This window comes from Saccopteryx leptura, chromosome 7 (genome assembly GCF_036850995.1).
Source record: "Saccopteryx leptura isolate mSacLep1 chromosome 7, mSacLep1_pri_phased_curated, whole genome shotgun sequence".
Lineage (NCBI taxonomy): Eukaryota > Metazoa > Chordata > Mammalia > Chiroptera > Emballonuridae > Saccopteryx > Saccopteryx leptura.
This window is the reverse complement of record NC_089509.1, coordinates 106,666,148-106,693,296: the sequence shown is the minus strand read 5'-3', so window position 1 is coordinate 106,693,296 and position 27,149 is coordinate 106,666,148. Positions and strand designations below refer to the sequence as shown.

General features: G+C 46.8%; 1 protein-coding gene across 1 annotated transcript in view; it reads right to left on the bottom strand.

Moving 5' to 3' along the window:
* SGPP2 (sphingosine-1-phosphate phosphatase 2) overlaps positions 1-27,149 on the bottom strand; it is a 99,593-nt gene that overhangs the window by 34,606 nt on the left and 37,838 nt on the right. The window contains exon 2 of the mRNA XM_066345815.1: positions 19,383-19,541. Within this exon, the coding sequence (XP_066201912.1) occupies positions 19,383-19,541 (159 nt within the window). The remainder of the gene's footprint in view (positions 1-19,382; positions 19,542-27,149) is intronic.

Below are 27,149 nucleotides of genomic sequence, written 5' to 3'. Positions count from 1 at the left end.
CAATGGTGTCACGATTTAATAAAAGAGAAAGTAGGCATCAAGATGGGTCCTGAAATGCCTCCTCTATGTGTCCTGGAAGCCCTTTGTTCCAGATGTTATTAACAATGTCTTCAAATATTGATTTAATAGAAGTAGCTATGGGGACCACTAACATTCTTGTCTTCAAATGCCCGGCCTGGACCCCACTTCCACAGGGCACTGAGGAGCCGACCACACACTCCACGGAGAAAGCCGGCGACAGCCCACCCGCTCAAATCTGGGAGCCCAGAATTCATTTTAAGAGCAACTTTTAGCTCTGGAGGCTTTTAAGATCAACAACTTTACAGAACAAGGAGACTGACGACACCAGCCCGTGTTTTGTTCGCTGGGTGTTCAGTCTTTTTTTCTCCCCGGAATGAATGCACACAGCTCCATAGCCGCCTGTGTTTGCCTCAGGGAGTGAATTGAAAGCATTCTTTGTTCCGGTTATTTGGGAGCATTCTAGGGACGACTGCTTACCATCCAGTGTGAACAGTTGTTTGCAACCGATGAATATCCTCTCATACTTGTGACACTATTGTTATTTGCTCTTTAAAATGCAGGGCCCTTTTCCAGCATGTATCATGTGGGTTTGCAAGTGTTTGTGGGGACAGAGGAGGGATAGGGGGAAACACTGGGAGAAGCAACTGCAGTTTCAAACGAATAAAATATCCTTCCATGCCCGAAGCACCTAAGCAAAGAAATCCCAAAGCACCGGTCTTCACGTGTTCCAGGTTCTATAAAAATGAGATACATTAACTAAAGCAACAAAGGGCAGGTGGGGAAAATAAGATAAGTTACAACGTTTTCCCGTTCCTTCTAATGCTCCATTGTTTCAAGCTCATATCTGCTGCTGAAAATTTTGAAGACAAACACCAAAGGTACAAAGATCGGAGGTTAGTCACAGCTGTAGCTACCTTGGGGAAAGTGACTTCAGACCACTTCAGCGTCCTTTTCATGATTAAGGAGGAGTTGGGTTAAACAATAACTTATATTTGTGCGGTGATGTAAGTATTTTCGTTGATGTTATTTAATGTTTATGTCATTCTTATTTTATGGATGAGTAAATTGAAGATTGTGGAGGGTGAATGTTTCACCCAAGATTCTACCCTCAGTGTAGAGCAGCTGAATTTCATTTCTTGATTCTAAATTCTATGGTCTTTTCTACATATCCTACCATCTGGCAACTGACAAATAATACATGAAAATGAACATCTACCCTTAGAGCATAGGTATTGTTACAATGGGGTTCAGGCTCAGTATACCCTGAAATAGATTTAGCTTCAGGGAGTACCTAGTCTTTTTTTTTTTTTAATTTTTCCATTGACTTGAGAAACAGAAAAGGAAAGGGAAGGAGAGAAAGGGGAGGGAAAAGAGAGAGATAGAGAGAGAGCAAGCGAGAGAGAGAGAAGCATCAACCTGGTCTTCCACTTAGTTGTGCACTCATTGGTTGCTTGTTGTATGTGCCCTGACTGGGAATCAAACCCATGACCTTGGTGTGCTGGGACGATGCTCTCTCCATTGATCCATGCTGCCAGGGATGAAAGTGTCTAGTCTTAAATTACCCTGAGACAAGAGAAAACGTGACCGCACCTGCCCTCTCCTGTCTTTCTATGGCAGCCTCTGCGTATAAGGAAGTCCCAACATGGTGAGGTTGGGGCAGCGGCCATCATGCTGACCTCATGGACCATGAGCCTGATTTTAGGCTAAAGGTCATTAACACTGAATGCCTAACTTTTCAAGCCACCACAGACTCTCCTTACACATTTAGTTAGAGTTGGGTCCATTCTATGCTGGGAAGAGACAGTTTTTTACATGGAAGAACCTTGGGGGCTGAAGGTTGCCTCAGTGATTCCAGGACTCGGGAAAGAGTTGAGTGGTGGTCATGTAAAAGAAATACACAAAAGATTTCTTTCTGGAAGGATTACAGACTCCGCGGAGTCAGGCCATGCAACCTCACCTCTGCCTCTTCTGAACTCCAGTTTAGTGTGACCAGTCAGCTGCGGTGCCCAGTCCGACACGGGCACTGGTGGGGCAGGCTGACACCACCGTGCTGGAACCTCCAGGGACTAAAACCAGGTGTAACCATGAGAGCAGTCTTCAAAAAGCTCCTGACCTAGTGGTCCTTGTTTGAGAGAGGTCAAAGGTTAGAAGCCCTCTGCCTGTCGGGATCAGGTTCCCTTCACACATGCGCAACTCTTCCCACTCACTTCTCTTAGGTGGCAAATAACGGAACAGTGAACTCACTGGTGGTCAGAACAGTAAAGGGCTATCCCCAGACCCTCGGGTCTAAGTCTTGTTCTTGGTCTCTAGTGGGTGGAGCTGCTGGCTACATGTCCTCAAGCTAGAACGAGTGCACGTGGTGGGGGCAGGGGTGCCTTCACCAGCAGGCGCTGACAGGCAGCAGTCCATGAGCAAACTGAATTACCAATTAAGAGGCTGCAAGGAAATGGAGAGCTAAGGAAACACATAGGAAGAAAAACTCAATATGCAGGGTAACTACATTACGGGAGCCATAATCACAGGATGGAAGGAAGAAAATTCACTTAGGACAACATAGATGATGTCCGCTTTCAGCGAGGGTGCCCAGGATGTGTATCTACTCAACAAATGGTGGGTGTGTGTGTGTGGGGGTAGCCAAATGCATTTGATTTCTTTATCTATTTCCGTTCTCAGTCTGACATCACGGGCTGAGCTATCAACACTGGCCAGAGCCAATCCTCATTTCAAACAACTGTCAACAAGATGACCGTGAATGGGGGTGGCTACCAACTCTGCATGCCCAAATTGGTCCAAAATCTAGAGACTCAATATAGTCTCTCTACAATTCCCTCAATCAGTGGGATGTTTATCGGTACCCCTATTTACTCCCCATTGTGCGCCCCCTCCCAACTTTTCTGGTCATCACAAAAATAATTGTGCTTCTCAATTGAAAACACAGAAACATTTAGGCGCAAGTTGGGATCCACACTGTCATTATATAACTGCTTCCCTCCCAGACCATCACCAGCATCAGGAAGTGACACTTCACACCTCACCTGGTCTGAGATTTAACCTCTCTCCTGGCAACTGTCTAAACCTTGTGACAGTCTCTTCTGGACTGAGACAGTCCCTAAGCCCCGAAGTCGAGGTGGGGGTAAGGGGCCCCATATCTCAGGAATAAAACCTCTCAGCAAGGATGACTGACTGAACAGTCCCCTTGACCCTGGGGTCTAATTGCACCTGCTGGCCACAGCTTTTTGCCAATCAAAGGGTTCAGACACACTCCTAGTCAGGCTGAAGTGGGAACTCGACTCTGTAAGGCAGGGGTAGCTCAACCTTTTTATACCTACCGCCCACTTTTGTATCTCTATTAGTAGTAAAATTTTCTAACTGCCTACCAGTTCCACAGAAATGGTGATTTATAAAGTAGGGAAGTAACTTTACTTTATAAAATTTATAAAGCAGAGTTAAGTTACAGCAAGTTAAAGCATATAATAATAATTACTTACCAAGAACTTTATGTCGGATTTTTGCTACGTTTGGCAGAATAAATCTTTATAAAACAACTTACTATAGTTAAATCTATCTTTTTATTTATACTTTGGTTGCTCTGCTACCGCCCACCATGAAAGCTGGAACGCCCACTAGTGGGCGCTAGGGACCAGGTTGACTAGCACTGCTGTAAGTTCTGGTCCAGGGCTCTGGCATGCTGGTTCTTCGGGCTCTCTGGTCTAGTAAACCCGAGGGAAGGGCTTGTTTGGGGTAAAAACATAATGCCACCCACTTTCAGAGCTCGACCAAAATAAAATGTCACTCACCACCTCTTAAGAAGAAAACAGTCTAAAAATGAAGATGACATTGCATTTGACAAGGGGTTGCAGACATGTAAATGTCGTCTAGCCCGTCAACTCCAAAAATCAAGTTTCCTTTTTTATTGTGGCTGTGGTCATGGCTTCCCTCCGAAGACTGCCGTCCCCTGTCCCCCCTGCCTTTGCTGCAGCCTCCTTGTCTTTGGCAGGAGGCTTCATTACCAGGTTTCTCCCGGGAAGACAGAAACTGGTCCTCCTCCCCTGGAGCTAGATGACTCTCCTTCCGAAGAGCCAGTCTTTGAGGAGAAAGGGACAGTCTCCGTGGGTCCCCTGCCTGACGCCTGTCATTGCAGGGAGCACAGGCAAAGTGGAGGGGGTGAGCAGGGTGCCACTGATGCTCCCGTTGACCAGTGAGTGATTAACCCTATTAGGAAGGGCTGTCGATCACATGGTCAGAACCCCCGACAGGGCCGAGTGTAACCTCCTCATGACCCTTTGTAATGAGAGGGGCTTGACCTGAGCCGGCCAGCGCCCACCTTCGGGGCTACCGGGCAGCCTCCTCGTATCCCTCCAGGGCTAAGGCCCATGTGATGGTGAACAGTGAAAGTATTTTTACAAAACAACTGTGGGATGACACGTCTTACCAGATTTGAATCACGACAAAGGCTTCATTTTAAAGATGGAGAAAACCGACCCAAACACGACTCGTACTTTTTAAAAAAACTAGCTTTCTTCATAGAGGCTTGCTGAGACAGACCTCTTGGACACGTTAAAGACAGAAATTGATCAGAAAGACTGTTGATAAGTTTTGAACATTCTAGGTTTGCCATAACCATTTAAATGCGCGTCACACATAAATAAGAAGTCAGCCCTCTGCTCAAATGCCACCTCCCTGGAAAGGGCTCCGTGAGCACGTCACCTAACACGGCTGCCTGTCCCCATTTGTCCCCTTCTGCTTTTATGTATCTTTATCTAACCCTGCCTGCCCGCTTTCAGACTATATGTTTTCATTGCATCAGCCCCAACCCCTCCCCAAGAGGATGCTCTGTCAGTTCAAGACCCCCGAGTCCGGAACCGTGTCTGTCTCAGTCTCAGCCTGGAACTCCTCCCCCACCCCTACCCAGCACCGCCCCTGGCTGGCCGGCCCCTTCTCACCCTTCCAGCCGGAAGTTCAATGAAACTAACCCAACGTGCTCTTTCTCGACCACCTTCAGGAGAAGATGGAGACTAGAAAAGATTGTGGTGAAAGGACTTTAAGATCAACTCGGACACTGGTGACCCCTGTCAGACTCTAAATCCCCCAGTGGCTCCCGAGTTGAGGGCACACTGAAGGAACGCGGCCCAGAGCGCGCCGAGAAGCCAGGATTTCCAGCGTCCAGAGAAACAGTGCACCCTTCTCTTTAAAGGAAAAAAAAACCCAAAACTGGTTGCCTTTGCCACATGTTTAGACATCTTTATGATCTGCTCAGATTTACCCAAGAGATATTCTAGTGGCTAGTTATACAATTTTCTTTACGGGAGGACTCTCACGCCCTCCCACTCATCCAAGATTGCCCCAAATAGAAAGCTACCTGCCTCGTATCTCCAACAGGAAGATGTTTTCTACTCTAACACCCCGCCAGGAGGAAGCGAGATTTTCCTCCCTTGGCAATGGCCCAGCCAATGGGAGACAGTCACAGCCCAGCCAATGAAAAGCCACCACATTTCAAGTTCCTGGTTTCCTCCAATGGGCTCTTCGGTTATCACAGGTCCTCCCTTCCCCTCCCCTTTTCTCTAGAAAAGAACAGCCCTTTCCTTTGTTCTCCAGACTTGCCCATGGTTTTGCCATAGGTAGCACATCCTGAATTGCAATTCTCTGCTGTTCTTGAATAAACATATTTTTGCTGATAAAAAAAACTAACTTTTAAGGTCAACATCTTTGAACTTTCATTAGGGGTGCATGTTCCATTTATGGATATTTTCTCAATATCTTTTACTTACATTCCTGTCTGTTAGGCCCTTTCAACTGATTCTCCATTGCTACAAAGACAGCCTTTATTTTAAGCCTGACACATGAAGGAATAAAGAGGGCTGGATTGAGAATGAGCCTTGGGTGTTATTAGTAGCTCGTCCTCGAGTTCATCATAGGTAGATGTAGGCAATAATATCTTACCAAATTCATGTCAGGTTGGGATAAGAACATATCTGAAAGCACTGTGCCATCTGTGGAGTTGAATGCATATTTTTAAACATTACTTTTAGAAACAGATGACTAACAGAAATTTTCTTCTTTTCTACTTACATGCTCTTGACATATTTAATTTTTTTTTTTTTTACAGAGATAGAGTCAGAGAACAGACAGACTTGTACATTCTTACAAAAGTTTTGTACAAGTTTAGGTTGAAGTTTCTGAACCTAGCCCCCAACAAGCAAAAGCCCCAGAGAATGCTTGGCTTGTTTAGAATGCTTACCCAAGTGAGTGAGCCTCCATCTTCTTATTTTTTTAATAAGTTCTCATGAAACAGCCACATGTGGTTTTTTGGGTTTATTTGTTTGTTTTTGGCTGAAGCAAAATGGAGACTTTCAGTCCATCGCACAGGTCCATTCTTTTTAAATAATATTTTCCCCAATTACATGGATGAACACTGAAAATCACTCAACCTTCATTTCCACGTGGCCCAAGTTAGGAGCCGCCATGGTCAGGCTGAGGTGGCCTCACTCAACTTGCGGCAGCTGATGGTAGAGTTGCTAAACCCACAGTTTAAATTCCTCCTTTGACTGCACCTTCTGTTATGGCCCAAGTAAAGAAATCAGCTCTCTTATTTCCCTTGTTCTACCAGTGTGAGTTTGAAAGGAAGCAAGCTTCCTGCTGCCTGCCCACAACTTGCCCACTTCCAAGTTAAAATCTTTGGAAAAACCTTCAGAATGCTGTCTTCCAACCCCCAGAGTTAAATTGCTATGTATTTGAAAAACATTTTCAAATTGAACAAAACAATTTTTTTCCCTTCTGGTTTCAGTGCCTGTGAATGCCAGAAGAAATTTAATTTTGAAAGGGATAAAAATGTAACATTTTTTCCTAGTTAAATCGGAGCATACGCAATGCAAACAATGATTGATAAGCACACACGCACACTCAGAAGCTCAGCGCAGGGTTTGGGGGCTCTGTGACTGTCGTCGTTCTGTGCCTGGACTAGGAAAGCCCTGACCCCAGACGGAATCCCTCTGTCCCCGGGCTTACCAGTAGTTTCTAGTGACTCAGCCCCAGGGTGGGTTCACCTATCTCCCTAAGGACCCCTCTCACAGAGAATCACTAACTGTTGCTCCTGTTGGAGGCCCCCAAGAAAATGGGTAGGAGCCAACCAAGTCAAGGCATATGGGGGCGTGTCACCTAAGGAAATTTGATAGGGCCAGAGATATTGCTGAACCCAGAACATACGATGAAACAGACTGACTATCCTAAAAGATGCACTACCATATATATATATATATATATATATAGAGAGAGAGAGAGAGAGAGAGAGAGAGAGAGAGAAGGAAAGAGAGAAGGAAAGAGAGAGGGAGAGAGAGAGGACAGGAAGGCAGGAAGGTAGAGAGATGAGAAGTATCAACTTGTAGTGGCGGCACCTTAGCTGTTCGTTGATTGCTTTTTCATACATGCCTTGACTGGGGGACTCCAGCTGAGCCAGTGACCCCTTGCTCAAGCCAGCGACCTTGGGCTTCAAGTCAACAACTATGGGGTCATGTCCGTGATCCCATGCTCAAGCCAGCGCCCTCGGGGTTTCAAACCCGGGTCTTCAGCATCCTAGGTCAACGTTCTATCCACTGCACCATTGCCTGGTCAGGCATCAATACTTTTTATAATCACAAAACTTTCAAAAAAAGACTGGTCCTATAATCATTTTGGTCAACTCCACATTTCACAGATGGTCCAGCTGAGACCCAGAGACAAATGTCATTTGGCTAGTGATTAGTAAACTCCGGACTACGATTGATTACACACCTGTAACAGTCGGCAGGCTCCAGGTCTCCCAGCCTGGCCATGCCCCCATCCCCAAAGGCTTCTCACTCTATCTTACTAGTAAACACCATGCTATATAACGAGGGTGGAGAAATTTCACTTGGACTGGAAGCCGAGTCTCATCTTAAGATAAATAAACCATCCTTTGACTTAATGACTCCTTTTAGATCAATAAATGAGGTAGATTTAGGGAATTGTTTATTTTTTAAAAAAAATTTATTAATGGCTTTGCTATTTGTAAAATGAAAAATGAAGTTGAGCACATTTAATATACAAAAAAGTCAGATGATACTTAACACAAGGGAAAAGGCTAGTGCAGAATGCAGTGAGTGGTTCAGAGGCAGGGTCCTAGGATAATCAGAGAGTCACAGGTTCAGGTCCTGGCTCTGCTCCCTACTGGCTGCATCAGTGTGGCCAGCCTCCTGATGCTGTTCCCCCCCCCCTTTAAATGAGAGCCAAGAGAATGAGAGGCACAGAGGAGAGGGCCTACAGGTCACTCAGGAACGTCTCTAAGGTCACAGCCCCGTCACAGCGTGGACTCAATAAATGTTGGCAATGGCTGCTCTAGAGCTACTGCCATCAGGAAAGCTGGCTCAGAGGCTGCCCCCAGCTGAGAAGCCCACGGTGCGGGCACAACCCTGTGGGGCCTCCGTGATGAATTTACGTTACCCATTCCTATGCAGTGACATTGTGGCTCTCGGAAAATTATACACTCAAGACCCATCACTCTGCCCTCCTCTGCCCTACAGGCAACATTTACGAGCACATGGGCTGCACTCAGCTGAGCAAGGAGGATCCCAGCTCCAGGGCTGTGCCTTGGACGCCAGCAGAGGCCCAGATGGCTGAGGCAAGCGAGAGGCCCGGGGAGAGAGGGCGGGCGCTCCTGGGGTCAGAGTCGGGCCAGGAAGCCTCAGTTTCCCAGTTTAATCCCATACTGGTGGGGCCCAACTTCCCCGAAGCAAATGTAGTGTCTCCTGGTCACTGCGCGGGCCTACTGAGGCCACGGGGGCAAAGGGGCCTGACTGGCACATGGTGACAGTGGGCCTGGGAGGAAGGGAATGGCCCAGGCTGGCGTCTGGCTGTGGTGTCCTCTGGGTCTGCACCCAGGAGAAGAGGTGACAGAGGCTCCTCTGGGAAGCCCCAGCGCTGCACCGGGGACAGGAGAGGAAGAGGAGAGACAGCAGTCAGCTTCCAGAAAATTCCAGAAGTCAAAATAAAATATGGTCTCACCAGCTGCAAAGTGGTAGAGCCCTTAACTGATGAAAGTCTTTCTTCCCCCTCCCAGCCAAGGGGTCACTTCCCCCACTGCCCCAGCTGCAAGACAGCCACTGAGGAATGGTGGCCTCCGTCCCTCAGGGTGCAGAGGGAGGGCAGATGGAGGCACCCAGGGCCAGAGGGAAGGACAGAACCAGGGACAAGAAAAACGCCTGGCCTTCCCCAGCAGCTTCTGTCTCCTCAGGCGAGGATAGTGCCCGTTGGGTCAAATCCCTACCTCCTAATGGGACAAAGGCCACTCTTACCCTCACTCCACCTGTCCCACGTGGCTGCTTAAAAGAAGATCAGGAGGCTGTGCAGGCTGTGGGCCTGACAAGCCCAGGGGATTGACAGGCAGCCCTCTTCGGGCCTCCCGCCCTGAGGCAAAGGCACCACAGTCCTCCACCCTCCTAGGTCCCTGCGATAGGACCCACAGTGTGACAAGTGCAGGTGACCCGGGGTCCACTGCCCAGAGAAGCGGGAGTCAGACTGTCCGGGATATCTGAGACATTCGGCTGCTCACACGTAGGACAGCAGCAAATGAGACTTACAATGTTCCCTGGAGCCTTCCCACCCGAAGGGGCCAAGCCCATTCCGGACAGACTGACCCAGGGGAGGGAGAGTCGAGTTGAGCCAGCGGAGGCAAGATGGCGCAGTGGAAAGAACGGCTGGGTTGGGAGAGAGAAGCCGGTGTGAACACCACCTGTTCTACTGCCTGGACGGGTCCCCGTGGGCAAGTGCCTCCCCTCTGTGGGTTTCAGTCTTCTCATCTGTGAAATGGGGATCGCGTAGTAGGGCACCAGGCTCGCAGAGGCCGCTCAGCAAGCAGCTGCTGGGAGAACCACCCAAGAACGCAGCCTGAGTCCCCAAAAGAACTGATGGGTTAAAAAAAAATAGAGCTGTTAAGATTTGAAAAGTCCATCTGACAGAAAGGTCCCTGTGGCTGACAGATTAATTCACTCCCATTCCTTTTGCTTCACAAATGAATGGGGGAGAATCCGGACACAGTCCAGGCCAGAGAGTGCTGGTGAGCCCCGAGGCCCAGGTGTGCCTGCGGGGAGTGGGCAGAGAGCAGTCCCCCCACCGCCCAAGTCCAGACTCCCCGACCGGCCGGACTCTGGCTGAATTCAGAGAGAAACAGCTCCCACTCTGCCCTGCTGGATGCTCCGTGGTTTGGGGCTGGACGGGACCTAGCAAATGAGACCTGTTTGCTCGCTAAGACAATAAAAGCTATATTAACTTTTTTTTGTGTGTGTATTTTTTCTGAAGTTAGAAGTGGGAGGCAGTCAGACTCCCGCATGCACCCGACCAGGATCCACCCGGCATGCCCAACAGGGGGTGATGCTCTGCCCATCTGGGGCGTGCCGCCAGAGCCATTCTAGCACCTGAGGCAGAGGATATGGAGCCATCCTCAGTGCCTGGGCCAACATTGGTCCAATGGAGCCTTGGCTGTGGGAGGGGAAGAGAGAGACAGAGAGAAAGGAGAGGGGGAGGGGTGGAGAAGCATATGGGCGCTTCTCCTGTGTGCCCTGGCCGGGAATCAAACCCAGGACTTCCACATGCAGGGCCGACGCTCTTCCGCTGAGCCAACCAGCCAGGGCCAAAGCTATACTAACTTTTAATGGGAGGAGGGAAAGAAGAAGGACTAACTATATAAAGTGTTTAGTTCTGCTTTTTTTTCCCCCATCATTTTACTAGATGACCCAATTTAATTTTATCCTTACAGACATCCTGCCCCCAGGCCCCTGGTGTTTTCAACAGTTTAATACCTAGCTCATCTTTCCAGTAACCGTGCCTCTAGGAGAAGAGAAGTGAAGCATTTAGAAGGGACGCTTGGGGGTGGGGCGCGGTGCTGACCTCTATCTGGGAGGGTTATAATTCTGCTCCATCGAAACAAAACAACCCAAACCCAACCCAACCCTGTCATTGCCGGTTTAGGGGGTTGGGAGTAGGGACAGTAGATGGGGGCAGACAGGTGGGGGAAGGGCTGGGGCCTGAGGGAAGAATGGGGACACTCTCTCCGGTCGTCACAAAGGAGAGGGCAGGGAGTCATTTTCCAGGTAATGATGGTGATAATTACAGAGATCCAAATCTCTCTATTCCACCACAGGAGCCCAGTTTAAAGGCTTTGGGGACCCTCCCCCCCCTGCAAAACACTACACTAAAACCAAAAGATCTCCTTATTGTGCTTCAAAACCAATACAGTTGGCATAATAAACCCCCAGAGACATTGACTTAATATTTAACTAAGGCTAAATGACAAGATTCCACTTCAGAGGCGCTGGGCAGAATCTCTGCCGCCTCATTCCGCTCCGTGCGATGCAGGTCAGCCAGGGTTACAATCCGGCCATTGTTGACTGCTTCTCAAGACTCATTAATCTCAAGCAAGAGCCAACTTAACAAGCAGGGCAAGCTTTTGAAGTGAACGGGTGGTAGCTAGCGGTTTAAACAGAGGATTAGGAGATAATCACATTTCAAGTCATCTTTTGGCACTAAAACTGACCCCAGTCTAGAGGTTGTGAATGAGAGGGATGGGGCAAGCTGTCGTCCTCTCTGCCCTCACCGGGTTCCTCAGACTCCCTGCCACAGGGCAGGTGGCCACCAGGCCACATCCAGAGGCACGACTGCATTTTGATGTTATCACCAAGTTTGCCTCTGAACCAATTTGTAAGACTGTTTTTATAAAAGAATACCCTAGACTCTGCTGCAGATAGACACGATCTGGACGGGAGGCACAATTTACATGTAAATTTGAGGTCTGCTTTGTACTGCAGGTATCTGCTAGCCAGCTTTCAACAGTCAGAACAGGAGAGATGTGGGATCCATCACTTTCAACTCGAGCCCTTCGACATCAGTGCGTGTGACTCGGCAGAGCAGGAGCAGGAGGGCCTGCCCGAAGGAACCTTCCGCATTTTTATTGCCAGGATTTTGATTGTGAAAAAAGAAAGGAATTTATATTCACCAAGCAATTAAGCATTTTCTTTTAAAGCGTTCCTCCAATCATATTGAATATTAAAGAGCAAACAAACTAACATTTATTGAGCAATGGATATGATATACATTCCAAATGTACTGTCTGATATCAAGGGGATTCACAACACAGGACAAAAGTAAACCTACATTGGCATTCGGTCTGCAAGAGAGACAACGAGCCTTCTTCTTCCTCTTCTTTTCATGTTATCCTGCCCAAGTTTGGCTCTTTTTCTCCTTACTCCACGCCAGGGATGGGCCTCTTTTAAATGTCACATAGCAAGCATATAAAGAAGGCATATGACCCTGTGATAAGTCTCCAAGGATTCTTTGTCTAGCTGGTGCCTTTCATTTTAAAGCTAGAGACACTCCAGGCCAGAATCATGCAGTGTCTTGAGCAAGCTTTGACTGCTAGGATTATAGTTCAAATCTCTTGATATTCTAACCTGGCCCACAGCTCTATGCCCCAACTAATTGTTTATCTCCATCCCCAACACAGCTGTTTGGACCATGTACAGCCACAGTATACACTGGCCTGAGATGGATGGAGTCACGCTACACAGTGAGCTGCATCAGACCGTCTTAAAAATCTGAACTAAAAGAAGGTTGGACAATTACCAGCTGGCAACCGGAGGTAAGGAAGCAGATATGTGCAGTCAGCTTAATTGTAACAGACAACTGGTTCACCGGCCCCAGTTCCGGTGTGGGTCCAGTTCTTGTGGGATTCCTCGGAACCTTACAACAAATCCTCTTTTTCCTGAGCTAATTTGAGTGGTCTCTGTGGAAACACTACCTATAAACCTCAGTCTGGTGTCCCTCTCACGGTATCACAGGACCGTGAATCTCTGACTGAACCTTAAGCAGACCACCCCTCACACCCCACATTCACTACTTGCTTCCGATTAGGAAGATCATCAAAAGCTATGAATTCTTGGAAGAGAAATGAACTCTGCCTGGAAACTCTCAGAAGCAACCAGGGTCTTCAACACAATCAGACAAACTGTAGGAACAGTTTGGATATGGTCACAATTATTTTAAAATAATCACAAACAGGCTAGGATGCTGGTGAATATATCTTTTGAGGTTAGGTTAAAAAAAATTTCTTTCTATAAATGGGAAAAAAATGCAAGGAGAAACTAAAAGACAAGCCTGACCTGTGGTGGTGAAGTAGATCAAGCGTTGACCTGGAACGCTGAGGTCGCCGGTTAGTAACCCCAGGCTTGCCTGGTCAAGGCACATATGGGAGTTGATGCTTCCTACTCCTCCCCCTTCTCTCTCTCTCTCTCTCTCTCTCTCTCTTTCCCTTCCTCCTCTCTCTAAAATAAATAAATAAAATCTAAAAAAGAAATGTTTGAAAAATAACCTCAAAGACAAATTTTAACCTAAGTGGAGTTCAGGTGGCATGGACCAGGTTTTCTAAGGGCTGGTCACCTGTGAGTAAGCTATTTTATTGTAAAGATTAAATGCCTGAAGACAGGAGTCCTAAATTCAAACTCCTTAAAAGAACCAGGGAGGCCAGAAAGGGTGAGACAACAGGGAGCAGTGAGGTCTGTGCCTAAAGTAAACACAGTATAAAAGCATCCAAACTCAATTTTAAAGGACTTTCTTAGGACACTACTGATGAAACCATAAAGTTAAATACCATTTCTCAAAGTTCTGACCTTCTAAAAATCTTACATGGAAAGATGCATTGTCTTTGAGACATGGAAAATCAATAGATCAATATCACTTTATGTTAACACCTGGTGAAAATCAATGAAAATAGTAAAGCCCCTTTTAAAAATACTGAAAAGGCAGACTGGCCATTCACAAAAGAGTTCATACAAATGGCTGATAAAAATCTGAAAAACGTTTTCATCTTCACTACAAATATATGAAATGAAAATGAACCGAGATAGCATTTTCATTAAATTAGCAAGGATTAAAAAGTAACCACATACAAAACTCATGAGGAAGCATCAAAATGAGTAGTAGTCTCACACAGGTGACATGGGTACTGAAACCAAACAATATTTCTAGGACAGTCATTGTGCCATAGGAATCACTGGCCATAATGCTTCTATCAATCCTATGGGGCAGGAAAATGTTTCCTCTCTCAGAAGTAAGCCTATTATTTCCCAGTGGATAATGTAATTTCATTTCGGCTTGGTCAAGGCCATGTTCAAAGACAAATTCGTAGATCAGCTTTGAATCAGCAGGCTACAGTTAACTTCAGACTAGACCTTACTCTCCTACTCTGTCTGTATTCCACCTACTTTTCCCGTTCTCTGTGTATCCCATCTTGAATGCCATGAAACATCTGGGAAAAGAGGCAAAATATAAACAAGAAAAATATCCTAAAGGCAGAGAAAATGAGCCTTCCAAGGACCAACTGGGTTATCAGTATTTGCATTGCCATTTTGCAAAGTGGAGAATAAACTACTTTGGCCAAAAGTGAATTCTATCTCCTGTTACAAAGCTGAACATCATGCATTTTCAATGAAACTGCCTCTCACCTTTTGAATATACAGCGATGCCATTTTAAAACCTTTGCTTTAATTTCTGTTGGGGCTGTCAAGGTGCTGCAATGGAAGTCAAGAGATCAGACAGCCATTCAGTTGGAACATAGCTCCCTCTGAAGCACTAGCTACAGCAGGGGTCCCCAAACTACGGCCCCGTGGGCCACATGCGGCCCCCTGAGGCCATTTATCCGGCCCCCGCCACACTTCTGGAAAGGGCACCTCTTTCATTGGTGGTCAGTGAGAGGAGCATAGTTCCCATTGAAATACTGGTCAGTTTGTTGATTTAAATTTACTTGTTCTTTATTTTAAATATTGTATTTGTTCCCATTTTGTTTTTTTACTTTAAAATAAGATATGTGCAGTGTGCATAGTGATTTGTTCATAGTTTTTTTTTAGTCCGGCCCTCCAATGGTCTGAGGGACAGTGAACTGGCCCCCTGTGTAAAAAGTTTGGGGACCCCTGAGCTACAGTATCTTTCCATGCACCATCTAATTAGATAGCCCACTCATCCGCTTTTCTGTCTCAAAGTCAAAGATTCTATCAAATCCAACCAAGGACCAGTTAAAAGCCTTGACACGTGACAGACGCCTAAAAATAACGACTTGATTTGATGTCTTTCAGCTAATTTAACCAAAGCTTGTCTAAATTTTCTGGGATAAAATACCTCCGGTTTGTCCAGAAAGGTACATTAAAGACACGTATGGAGAACAGGGAACTGACAAATGCCATACGGCTAGGCCGAGACACAATCACAGCAAACAGGCAGTGGGAGGGAACATTCCGCACAACGTTTCAATGCTGAAAGCTGCAGCTTTAACATCTCGTTTAAAAAAAGAAGTTGACAGTGGGTGCTCTTATGTAATTTAGCTGTTCTTCTAGGAAACAACGCTGACATTCCCCTCTCTCTTTCTAGCATAGGAGGCCACTTTGTGACTTAAGCTAATGTAATCCTGGGTGAGTTATTTAACCTTGCTACATGTCAGTTTTCTGATCTGTAAAGTGGGCTGGCAATAACCACTTATCAGGATTGCTGGCAGGACTAAACAAGGTAAAATTAAAAGACACTATTACAGTGGAAGGAATATATATTACGGGCTCAACATAAAACATGGCTTATTATTATTTGAAGTATTAATTACTATCCCAATCTATAAAATGAGGGCTCTGGCCTGTTGGCTCAGTGGTAGAGCATTGGCCCAACATGTGGAAGTCTCGGGTTCGATTCCTAGCCAGGGCACGCAGGAGAAGTGCTCACTTGCTTCTCCAACCTTCTCCCTCTCCTTTCTCTCTAGCTCTCTCTTCACCTCCCACAGCCAAGGCTGCATTGGAGCAAGGCTGGCCTGGGCACTGAGGACGGCTCCATGGGCTCTGCCTCAGGCACTAGAATGGCTCCAGCCCCAATGGAGCAACGCCCCAGATGGGCAGAGCATCATCCCCTGGTGGGCATGCTGGGTGGATTCAGGTTGGGCGCATGCAGGAGTCTGTCTCTCTGCCTCTATGCTTCTCACTTCAGAAAAATACAAAAAATAAAAATAAAAAATAAAAAAATATAAAATGATGGAGATCATACTAACCCCTTATTATGAAAAAAAAAAAAGATAATTAACACAGATGCCAATAAAAGATGCACTACAGAGAGGAGGAACGATTATGATGGCGACGAGAAAGCAGTTAGAGAACCGTAAGTTCTGCTAAGCTACTTCAGACAGCATGAGTCACCCCTAATATAACAAATGGTTTTTAAAAGCAATAAAACCTTCTGGGACTTCATCCAATGACAACTGTAAAATTAATATAGAATCTGACAAGGGCTTGGCACTCCTAGGTGCAGTCACCTTCCAAAGACTGTTGGGTGAGACTAGACATTTAAAGTTATGAGACGTCAAGCTCTGCCCCTTCTACAATGAACGTTTCTTAACCCTCACCCCTTCAGGGGGCAGGAACGCCCCTTCCCTGAGACAGGCTGCCTCTCCTCTCCTAAAAGGCTGAGGAGAAGCTCAGCCCGCTCCACCCCCTTCCCTTCCAACCCCCAACACCACCAGGCACTTCCCTCCCTTTGACCACCTTCAGCACGGGGCGCCAAGCCAAGCACCTGTCCTCATTATCTCTGCAGCACAGAGCATCCTCTCTTCCTACCTCTCCCCTCCCTCCCTTGCTCTCCCCCTCCCCATCTCTATCTCACCCCACCCCCACCACACCTCGGCCTCCCTTCCCTCCACCAGCAACTGCCCCGACAGCACAGAACATGTAACCCTCTGCTTGGGGGCCTGGCCGAGCACCCATACTTAAAAGCAAGTCACAAGTGGCCAAAGCTCAGGACAAACTTCACACTCAGAGGTAGTGTTTTTCTTTCTCGGGCCAAGATCTTATTTGCTCACTCTCTGACAAAAGGCTGGTAATTCTATCTCAAACAGGAAATCCTTTGCGCACTTTGAAATGAGGGCCCCAAAGAGGAAAATAACAACCAATAATGACGATCTGAGAGCTCTTTGATCACTGCCTCCCAATGTCCCCATCCCTCAGTGGGAGACATAATCGGCCTTGAGCTGATCATATATATTACAAGATACTCCCAGGTTATTAAAAGTACATAACATCATTTGGCCCACTCAACCAAATCAAAGTTGGATTTATTTATTTATTTTTAGCTCAAAAAAAAAATGATGGAAAACTAACTCAAGCACTGTGGGTCTTCCAAGCATTTTCAGATCTTAAGGACAGAAGGAGTGCTCCCCACCCCCACCCCCACCCCCCCACCCCCACCCCACCCCCCACCCCCCACACCCTCACCCCCACCCCCACCCCCACCCCCACGCCTCCAGTAGCTGTCACTGCTCTGTGGGTACAGAAGCTGGATTCAGACAGAAGGGGGCAACTGCCCTAACTTTCACCTTACGCAAGATGCATGTTCCACCTGAAAGGGTTGGAGACAGAAGCTGGATTTTAGAAGAGGGCTGCCGGGGACAGGGACAGGGAAACGAAAAGATGGCTTGTCATTTTAGAGATAAAAGGAGATACTGGGAAGAATTCAGGGCCAAACAGTCTGACCAACCGGTAAGCCCTGGGGTCCTTAGTTGTCCCTTAGGCTAGAGGCTTCAACCCGGGCCTCATGTTTGCACATCAAGGATTCTGTTCTGTTGGCATATAACGTTTTTAAAAGGTAGGCCAACAACCTGACCTGTGGTGGCACAGTGCATAAAGCAACGGCCTGGAACGCTGAGGTCGCCGGTACGAAACCATGGGCATGCCTGGTCAAGGCACATATGGGAGTTGATGCTTCCTGCCCCTCCCCCTTTCTCTCTCTCTCTCTTCTTCCCTCTCTCTCTTTCTCTCCCCTCTCTAAAATAAAAAATAAAATCTTAAAAAAAATAAATTAAAAAAAATGTGGGCCAACATTTAAAAAGCGGGGTCTGCACATGGAAAACAGGCCTGGCAACTCGGCCCGTTCTTCCTCCTCAGGGCGGTCACGGAAGGAGCGGAGACAGCTGCTCCACAGTCCCCGGTGCCACACTGTGACTCTGCACACAGTCCCCGGTGGCCACACTGTGACTCTGCACAGATACCCCGCCCCGCCCCTCTCTCCACCCCGGACCTCACTGTTTACCTCCCTCCCCTGCCCTTGAGAACATGGCAGTTTATGGCTCCTGCTCGAGGCCACTCTAACTGGTTCTACAAACGAAAACAAGGAAGCCCAGGGGGGTGGGGCAGCCCCTGGCTTCAGATCACCCCGCTTCCCAGGGCCGAGCCGCACGAACCCCGACTCCTTCACACACAACCAAGCACGCCGGACCTCCATTTTTAGTGCAGGCTCTTCAGTTAGGACGCCAGCCATGGTGGCATCCCTGTCCCTGAAGCACCCTCTCCCAGCCAAACAATCTTTGACCTTAGAATTTGTTGATCTTTGAAACCCGTTCGCCTTTATGGACTGATCACGATGAATGGTTGCGTGCTCCTTTGCCCTCATGGGGCAAAGTCACTAAGAAGGATCACGTTCTCAAGCAGCGACTGGTAGAGTCCCCCCACAGGCCAGGCCCCGAGCTCTGTGCCCACCGTCTACCCTTTCATGGAGGTTCTGGGAGATGTGCATCATTAACACCGTTTTACTGATGCGAAAGGGAAGGCTGGTGACAAGGTTACCCAGACAAGAGTAGCGGCTGAACTGCCCTTGAACCCTGGTCTTCCTGACCCCCCAACCTGTGCATAGGCAGCAGACCTTGCAAATATCCACTCTCTCTCCCAATCACAACAACAGAACTTATTGGGTCCCCCAAAAAGCTAAACAATAGGATCCCAAGTAAACCATCAGAAAGGGGCTCCCTGTTTGCTTGGAACTGTCACTGGGTTTCAAGTCTATGCCGCCTGCCCCCCCCCCCCCCACACACACACAGGAAGTGCCCTCAGGAAGGTGCCCGGCCTTATCTGTTTGTGTCTGTCTGATGTTTATAGAGTACCACTTAACACTGCTTGCAGTTATTAGTCAACAGCGTCTAGTGTCAGTTTTTGACCTGATTTTACTAAAACCCAGGGCCGCTTCGGAGGACGCGCTCTATGGCCTTCAGGGGCTCTCTGAAAGGCGCTGTCTTCCCTGCTCCCCGCTTCTCCCCTCTTCTGGTTTTAGTCACCCACAGGCAGGTGTGCACCAAAGTCCACAACATCTACAGGCTTGTCTGGTTTTGCAAACAAAACAATTGTATTTTATTTTTTCCTGTTATCTTTTTTTCCCCAAAGTAAACCAGGCAAAAATTCAACTCTTACTGATTAAAAAAAGAGCATACGTGCAAAGCACTTGACTACCGACACAGGTAGTTGTGGTAGACACAGCGGCAACCTGTGGGTAATAGAAATACTTACAACCCATATGATGACCAGTCTTCTGGATAAAAAGGGATCAATATTCCACTGCGTGAACGGCAGAAATGTGATGTAGAACACTTCTTGACCCAAAGCGGCTGAAAATCTGAACAGGTAATAGTAGAAATAATTCTTCACGATGTATTTCTCTACATAAGCCTAAAAAACAAACACAAAGAAAAAAACACAAGTTAGAAGACTGTGAGTTCATCAAACATGTCACTCCTCTCCAAAACTCATGGGTCTTGGTAACCAAGATGCTGCCCCCCCCCCCTGGAAGATATCATTAGGGCATCATTAGGGCACATAGTTGTTAAACATCTAGCAACCCAATCTGTCCACACCATCCCAGAAAACGTTAGTTCTTCATAAAATTAAATCAGTAACATCCGAGACAGAAATATCAGGGAAGACACACCAAAAGAAAGCCAAAACCTTTTCCCTGGGTGTGCAGGAGACTAGAAACTAGAGGGAGGTGAACTCTGTTAGGACGTGGTAGGTATGGGTCTATGCCTGTGGAAGGCGAAATAAAGACCCCTAAGGTTTCCACTTCCTAATCCTTAGGACCTGTAAACATGTTGCCACCATGCATGGCAAAAGGAACTTTGCAGATGTAAACCACAATTGTCAAATGGAGAGATTATCTTGCATTATTACCTTGGTGGGTGCTCAGTATAATCACAAGGACTCTTAAAAATGGGAGGAAGAGGCAGAAAGGTCAAGAGTCAGAGCGACTTGAAGGTGCTACGCTGCTACTGGCTGTTAACAACGGAGGAAGGGGCCGTGAGCCAAGGAGCGCTGGTGGCTTCTAGAAGCTGGAAAATGTAAAGAAACGGACTCTCCTCTGGAGCCTCTGAAAAGAATGCAGCCCTGAATGTGCCTTGATTCTAGCCAAAGAAAAACCGTTTTGAACTTCTGACTCCTGCAATAATGACAGAATACATCTGAGCTGTTTTAAGACAGTAAGTTTCAAGCCCTGGCTGGATAGCTCGGTTGGCTAGAGCATTGTCCTGAAGCACAGAGGCTGCTGGTTTGATCCCCGGTTAGGGGAGATAGAGGAACAAATGGATGTTCCTGTCTCTGTCTCTCTCTCTCTCTCCTTTCCTCCCTCTCTCTAAAATCAATAAAATAAACATTAAAAAGAAAGACAATAAGTTTGTGATAATTAACTACAGCAGCCATAAATAACTCATAGAAAGACTTAAGAAAAGTCACTTGCCGTTGAATACTTTTAGTTTACTTTTAAATGGGACTGATAAGGTTAACTCACTCTAGTGCAGGTGCAAGGAAAGCAGTAGTATACACGGGCCTTCTAACATGCACTCCCATTTCTATTCTGTAATTCTGTATTCCCTCATATCCTGGGGGGAGGGGATAGTTAAGGGCGTAAAAACGAATAAGCAATCTATTCAAAATATGGTAAACACCCTTACATTGTGGTATATCAGTGATATACCGTAACAAATACGACATGCTGTTTACGGTAGTCGTAGCCTTCAGAAAATCCAAGTAAAATGCCAATGCTGGAAGTGGGGAGGAACACAGGCAGCCCCACCACAGGGAAACTGGGTCAAGACCCTTGTCGGTCTGGCGTTTGTTTTGTTTTATACAAATGTGGAGGTCCTTGAGTCCTGGGGGAATCCAGAGAAGAAGTTATGTATCTACGCTGCCCACTTCCATTCTGTGCCAGTGACGGCCCAGAACCTGTGCTGCGTGCCAAGAAAGTTCCGATGAGTCAAGCACGACATCTGAGTTCAAGGAGCTCTTTCTCTGGTGGGGACAAGGGGGAGGGAGCTAAAGAATATAATAATTTAGAGCAATGAATTTTTAAAGGACCAATATTGCGTTTAAGGCCTTGAACAAGGCCAAGAGCATGCTATACTTAAGAAATTTTTTAAAAAATGACCTTGGAGATTGCAAAAATATAACTGTACTTGATGCGGCTGGCCACCTACCAAGTATGCGTTCCTTTGTCTCTCCTCTCTCAGAGGTTCCTTGTTTTATTCCGGCTACTCTACCCCCCCCCCCCCACACACACACACACAGAGCCCCGGCACTCAGGGGGAAGCTGGCAGTGCCCACAGCTCCAGAGGTATATCTGGACTGTTCTCAACCAGTCACAGAAAGTTCCAGAATTTTGCCTCAAGCCAAGCAATGCAGGTTACTATCTTGGAGAAAGTTACTAGTCAGGGATGAGCACATGCTGCAGGCTATAAGTTCATCAGACTTCGGATGAACTTTACTTCTAAGTGAATTTACGTGAGAGACCATGGCCGTAGATAATAACGCAGGAAAGATAGTAACGCACAAAATGAATAAGGAAGTGTATAGTTTCACTTCTCTGCCAAGATAGTATTATGATTGGATTTGCAAAACAAGAAAAAAGTTACCTGAACAAATAGGTGGCAAACTCCTCTCCATTGTCTCCTCTGAGGACTAACCTCTGTTCTATTTTATGAATGGACCTCCAGCAGGCCTGACCTTCAGGCAAACCTTGTTCAGAGCCCTTTTTAGCATGGAGATTACTTTTCGCCGCCGGCTACCAGGTACATCTGGTAGTCTGTCTTGCACTGAAGCTTTAGGAGAACTTTTGTCAAACCCTTTCCTGTGTCATTTCATGGTTCCCAAGGGCTATTGATGTTATAAATACTCAGTGACAACCATTTCCCTACGCTAGAGATTCACCTGAGACCAAGTTCAATATCTAATCCTAGTAAATAATTGAGAAGACCATCAAGGATGACAGCAAATTGCTCTAGAGTTCCATCTTACTAAGTAATATCTTTAGCAGTGCTTTAGACAGTCTCTCAGGAATTCTCTTTTTTGGGGAAAAGCTAAATATTCTCTAAATCTTCCAGGAACAGAAGAATTAAAGGTAAAATTTTAAATATATATATTTTCTATAAATCAATACATATATATATATATGTATGTGTGTATATATATATATATATATATATATATATATATATATATATGACACCCAGAGGATTTTTTAGAGAACATCTCTGTATATGTGACTAAATAGATTGAGAGCTATTACTTTACCTCCAAATTCTTGGGAGTTATACCTACCTAAATAAACAAGTTTTAAGTACTTGCTTCTATAAAGAACAAGAATCTAAGTTTCCCTTGTAGAAAATCTCAGTGTGTATGACTTGAGCATATCTTTGGAAATAACAAGAATTTCAGTTCGAGTATGTGTGTTGGTCCCATTGGGAACAATTAGAGGGAGAAGAAACGGGTTAGAAATAGACGTGGTCGGGAAGGTGAACGGCAGAAACAAGGAGCTGCGAGAAAGAAGACCAGGTCTCGGATGTCTGCCAACGCCACATCTCTGTACAGTTGGCACCACGCAAGGGGCTGACGGCCCAGGCTGTGGGGCACTGTCTCTGGGCACAGGCTTAAGAGGCTGGTATTAGCAGCTAACATTTTAGACACAAGATCAGGAAGGCACTGAACCTTTAGCGGGGTGGAGAGATACTTCTAGAAATCAAATGCTTCTTCGTATGCCTGTCATCTGTCGCAAAGCCAAATGAAGAAGTTTCTAGTAAACAAGGGATGGCAAGATGGAAATGACTCACATATTTATTCTAATTAACTGCAAAATGTCACTGACAATGCTCACTTGTGGATTTATTGGCAAAAACGTTTAACTTATAGACACGGACAACAGTGTGGGGATTGCAGGAGGGAAGAGGAGGTGGGGGGTGTGGAGGAGGGCAGAGGGGTACAGACGGCGATGGAGGGGGACCTGATGGGGAGGGGAACATACAGTGCCACATATATTGAATAGATGATGTACAGTATTGCAGAACTGTACATCTGAAGCCTGTATAATTTTATTAACCAATGTCATCCCCAATAAATTCAATTAAAAATTTCAAAACAAACAAAGTGTTTTCACAGGTAAAAAGGAGTTTAAAGGCTGTCTCTCAATGCCATCCTGCCATTTTTGGTCATTAAGTGCCTTCAAATGCTCATTTTTCTAAAGTCAGGTTTTCAGTCAGGAGAAGAGCTGCTCTATTCCGCCGTTACCAGGGCATCCGCGTTCTCTGCAAGGCTGCCTTCAATGCCCAAGTGGATGGGGGGGGGGGGGCGTGCAGACTTCTTGCACCGGAAGAGAGAGAACACTGAGAACACAGGACTCCCTGCCCCAGCTCCGCTCTGAACACCTGAATGGCGTTCTGCATTCCAAACCCACAGCAAGGAGTCCTGAGCGCCAAGACGGCAGGTCAGCGCCACTGCCGCGCGGAGGGCTGGCCTGGGCCGCGGGGGAGAGAATGCCCGGCAGAGACCTGGCAGCTGGCCCCGCTTCCGAACTTTCAAAGGAGGAAAACAAGAAATAGTTTTCAGTCAAAACAATGTGTGACGTTCGCAAAGTCACCTCGCCCGTCTTAACTCCAGTGGCCTCAACCACGAAGGATAGAGTAGCACTAGTTCAGTTGCTTTTTAATATACAAAAAAAATAATAATAATAAATTGTCTTTTAAATGGGGAAAGTTTCCTTAAATAAAATGGTATCCCAGGGCTTATTACATAAAACAAGACTGCAAGTCTGTAGTAATTGGTTGAAAGTGAGGAGGGCTCCAGGGAAACCCTATTTCAAGCCAGGCCACCACCAAACCCCAGGCAGTCCCTGGAACAGCCCCCCAGGGCAGGGTCGTAATCAGTTTGGGAACCACTGACCTCACCTACCACCTCCCTACGATTTACCCCTGGCCCTGAGGACACGGGCTACAGGTCTTCCCACCTGGAGGTCTTTTGATAAACTCTGAACCAAACCAGATAGAAGGTGACAGAAGACAATTTGACTTTGGGTGAGGGGTATACAGCACAATCAAATGTCAAAATAATCTGGAGATGTTTTTTTCTCAACATATATACCCTGATTTATCAATGTCACTGCATTAAATTTAATTTAAAAAAAAGTCATTGCAAGGTCTCATTACGCTTCTCCATTTGTTCAGATTAGAGCTGACTAATACGGAATTAAGAGTTAGGAGTCATGAACCTTAAAGAACATTCTTATCCCTAAGAGACCATCACAATACAGAAAAACAAGCCTCATTTCTTACAGAGGGCCTTTGCATCACTGTCTCGAGTCCTGGCTTTGAAACAAGGCTCTCCCACCTCTCTGCAGGTGGGAACATTTGTCCTTATGGTCTCTGCTAAAAAAAGCAGGCAACAATTGGCCTTTTTTTTTTTTTTTTGTATTTTTCTGAAGCTGGAAACGGAGAGAGACAGCCAGACAGACTCCCGCATGCGCCCCACCGGGATCCACCCGGCACGCCCACCAGGGGCTACGCTCTTCCCACCAGGGGGCGATGCTCTGCCCCTCCGGGGCGTCGCTCTGCCGCGACCAGAGCCACTCTAGCACCTGGGGCAGAGGCCAAGGAACCATCCCCAGCACCCGGGCCATCTTTGCTCCAATGGAGCCTTGGCTGCGGGAGGGGAAGAGAGAGACAGAGAGGGAGGAGGGGGCAGGGGTGGAGAAGCAAATGGGCGCTTCTCCTGTGTGCCCTGGCCGGGAATCGAACCCGGGTCCCCCGCATGCCAGGCCGACGCTCTACCGCTGAGCCAACCGGCCAGGGCCAACAATTGGCCTTTTGTGAAGAAATAAAATATAAAAACGGAGAGTATCCCATTCAGATGGGTGGCTGTTGGAAGTTCTAAAGTATTGTTACTTTTTTAAACCCCACCTGGAAATACATCATTGCTTTCCTACATCTGCAGTAATGTACATTCAACCTGCATGCTAACTCTCATCAACTCCCTAGGGTTGTCACATTGTCACATGCTTGCCCCGTCATTTCTCAGGGTAGGCAATGTCTTCATGTGCTTGGGATTATGGGAGAAAGGACTTTCAGCCAATGGTCTCCAGACTGACAGCCATTTAGGGAGACTGGGGTCTCCCCGGAACAAATACTGCCCGTGGTCAAGGGACTATCCCAAAAGGCATAGGATTCTGGACTAAAAGTCGACATTGCGTTGCTCTCTGATTCTCAGACTTTGCATAAAGTCAGCCAGCATTTCTAACCTGGAGCCCAGAGATGGAAAGAGCATCTCTAAGGAACTTGATGCCTCTTTCAATAGAATCAGGAGAGGTTTGGCCACGTTGATGTGGACCACTCATTCATTGCTACACTTTAGCGGTGGGAGATTATTTACTTAGATGCTCCCATCCCTTTTAATTACTCTTTTTTTTTTTAAGTTTAGAAAATCAAGACTTTCCAATCTATAAATAAAATTAAATGGTGATCCCTTAGGAAGCCTAATAGAGACTGACAGTGTCCCTGGGAGGGGGAGGACAGAGGAACAGGGCTGGGCGAGGGCTTCTTCTTTCATCTTCACGTTCAGCTGGGATGACAGGCTGGGTGATCGCACTGACGTCTGCTTCCTGCCGGCTGGTTAAACTTCTAGGATGGCGAGACTGGGAGTCGCTAAAACAAAAGGACAGTCCCTCAAATAAAAGAGCTGGAAGGGAGCTTCCCGTGAATCACTTCTATCTGCGTGGCCGGCATTTCTCGGGATCCCTCAGCCTGGGTCCAAGAATAAGGAGGGGACGGAACCCAGGGTGGCTTTCATTTTGCGTGTTTTGTTGTGGCCTTGGCCACACCAGAGCTTTGTTTTCCTCCGGAGGAGCTAGCCGATTTCAGCTCACCCTCGGCACATCTGGTGCCTGCTTTTCCTTCTTCTCAAGAGCCGGCTCTCATGTCAGACACCATCAGAAAGGGCGAACTGGGACTATAGATCGTGAAATTCACAAAATTGTGACAGTACCCATGGTGGCAACGACGCTCCACTTGAGCCTAGAAACGGGTCTCACAATTGGACGAAACGTGTCCTCGTTGTGTCTTTGAGAACCCTGGGCCCGATGCACATGGTGTCTGCTGAGGAGAAGTCTAGGGACGTGCAGCAGGAGGCTGGGCTGCAGTTTGCAGAAACGGGAGCCCTGGGCCACTGCTAGAAGAATCCGCTCCACGGACAACAAGAGTGACAGGGGTTGACAAAGAGATCAGAAAATATGCCTGACCTGTGGTGGCGCAGTGGATAAAGCATCGACCTGGAAATGCTGAGGTCGCTGGTTCAAAACCCTGGGCTTGCCTGGTCAAGGCACATATGGGAGTTGATGCTTCCAGCTCCTCCCCCCTTCTCTCTCCCCCCTCTCTCTCCCCTTCTCTCTCCTCTCTATAATGAATAAAAAAAAAAAAAAAAAAAAAAAAAGAAAGAAAATAACCAACCCTCTTTTTTAAAATGAGGTGGGAGAACCAGCTGCCCTTTAAATCCTCAGAATGTCTTAAGAACTTAACTGTTTTCCAAAACATGTGGATCCGCTAAAACCTGAAACACATTGCGCCGAACATTCCTCCATTTAATTGTTAAGCCCTGGTGTGTTCGGGGGAGGGGGAGGGATTTTTGCTGCAGATGTTTCTGATTCATGTATATTAACTTATCAAACTGACATTTGGAAGAGCTAGAGGATGTTCAGGAAGGAGTCTTTTAAACTTGAGTTCATTAGTTGTAACCCAGGAATTCCACCCCCTGCCCTAACTCACACACTCGGAATTCAGAACGTGGAAGGTTTGGTCTGGTTCTGCTCTAACCTAGCAGCACGAACTCCTCCATTCCTAAGTCCCTTCGAAAAAAAAAGAAAAAGAAAAAGAAATCTAAAGCTTTAAAAGTCACCACCAACAAATGGGTGAAGAGGGCCAAAAGGTACAAACTTCTGGTTATAAAATGAGTAAGTCATGTGGATGTAATAAT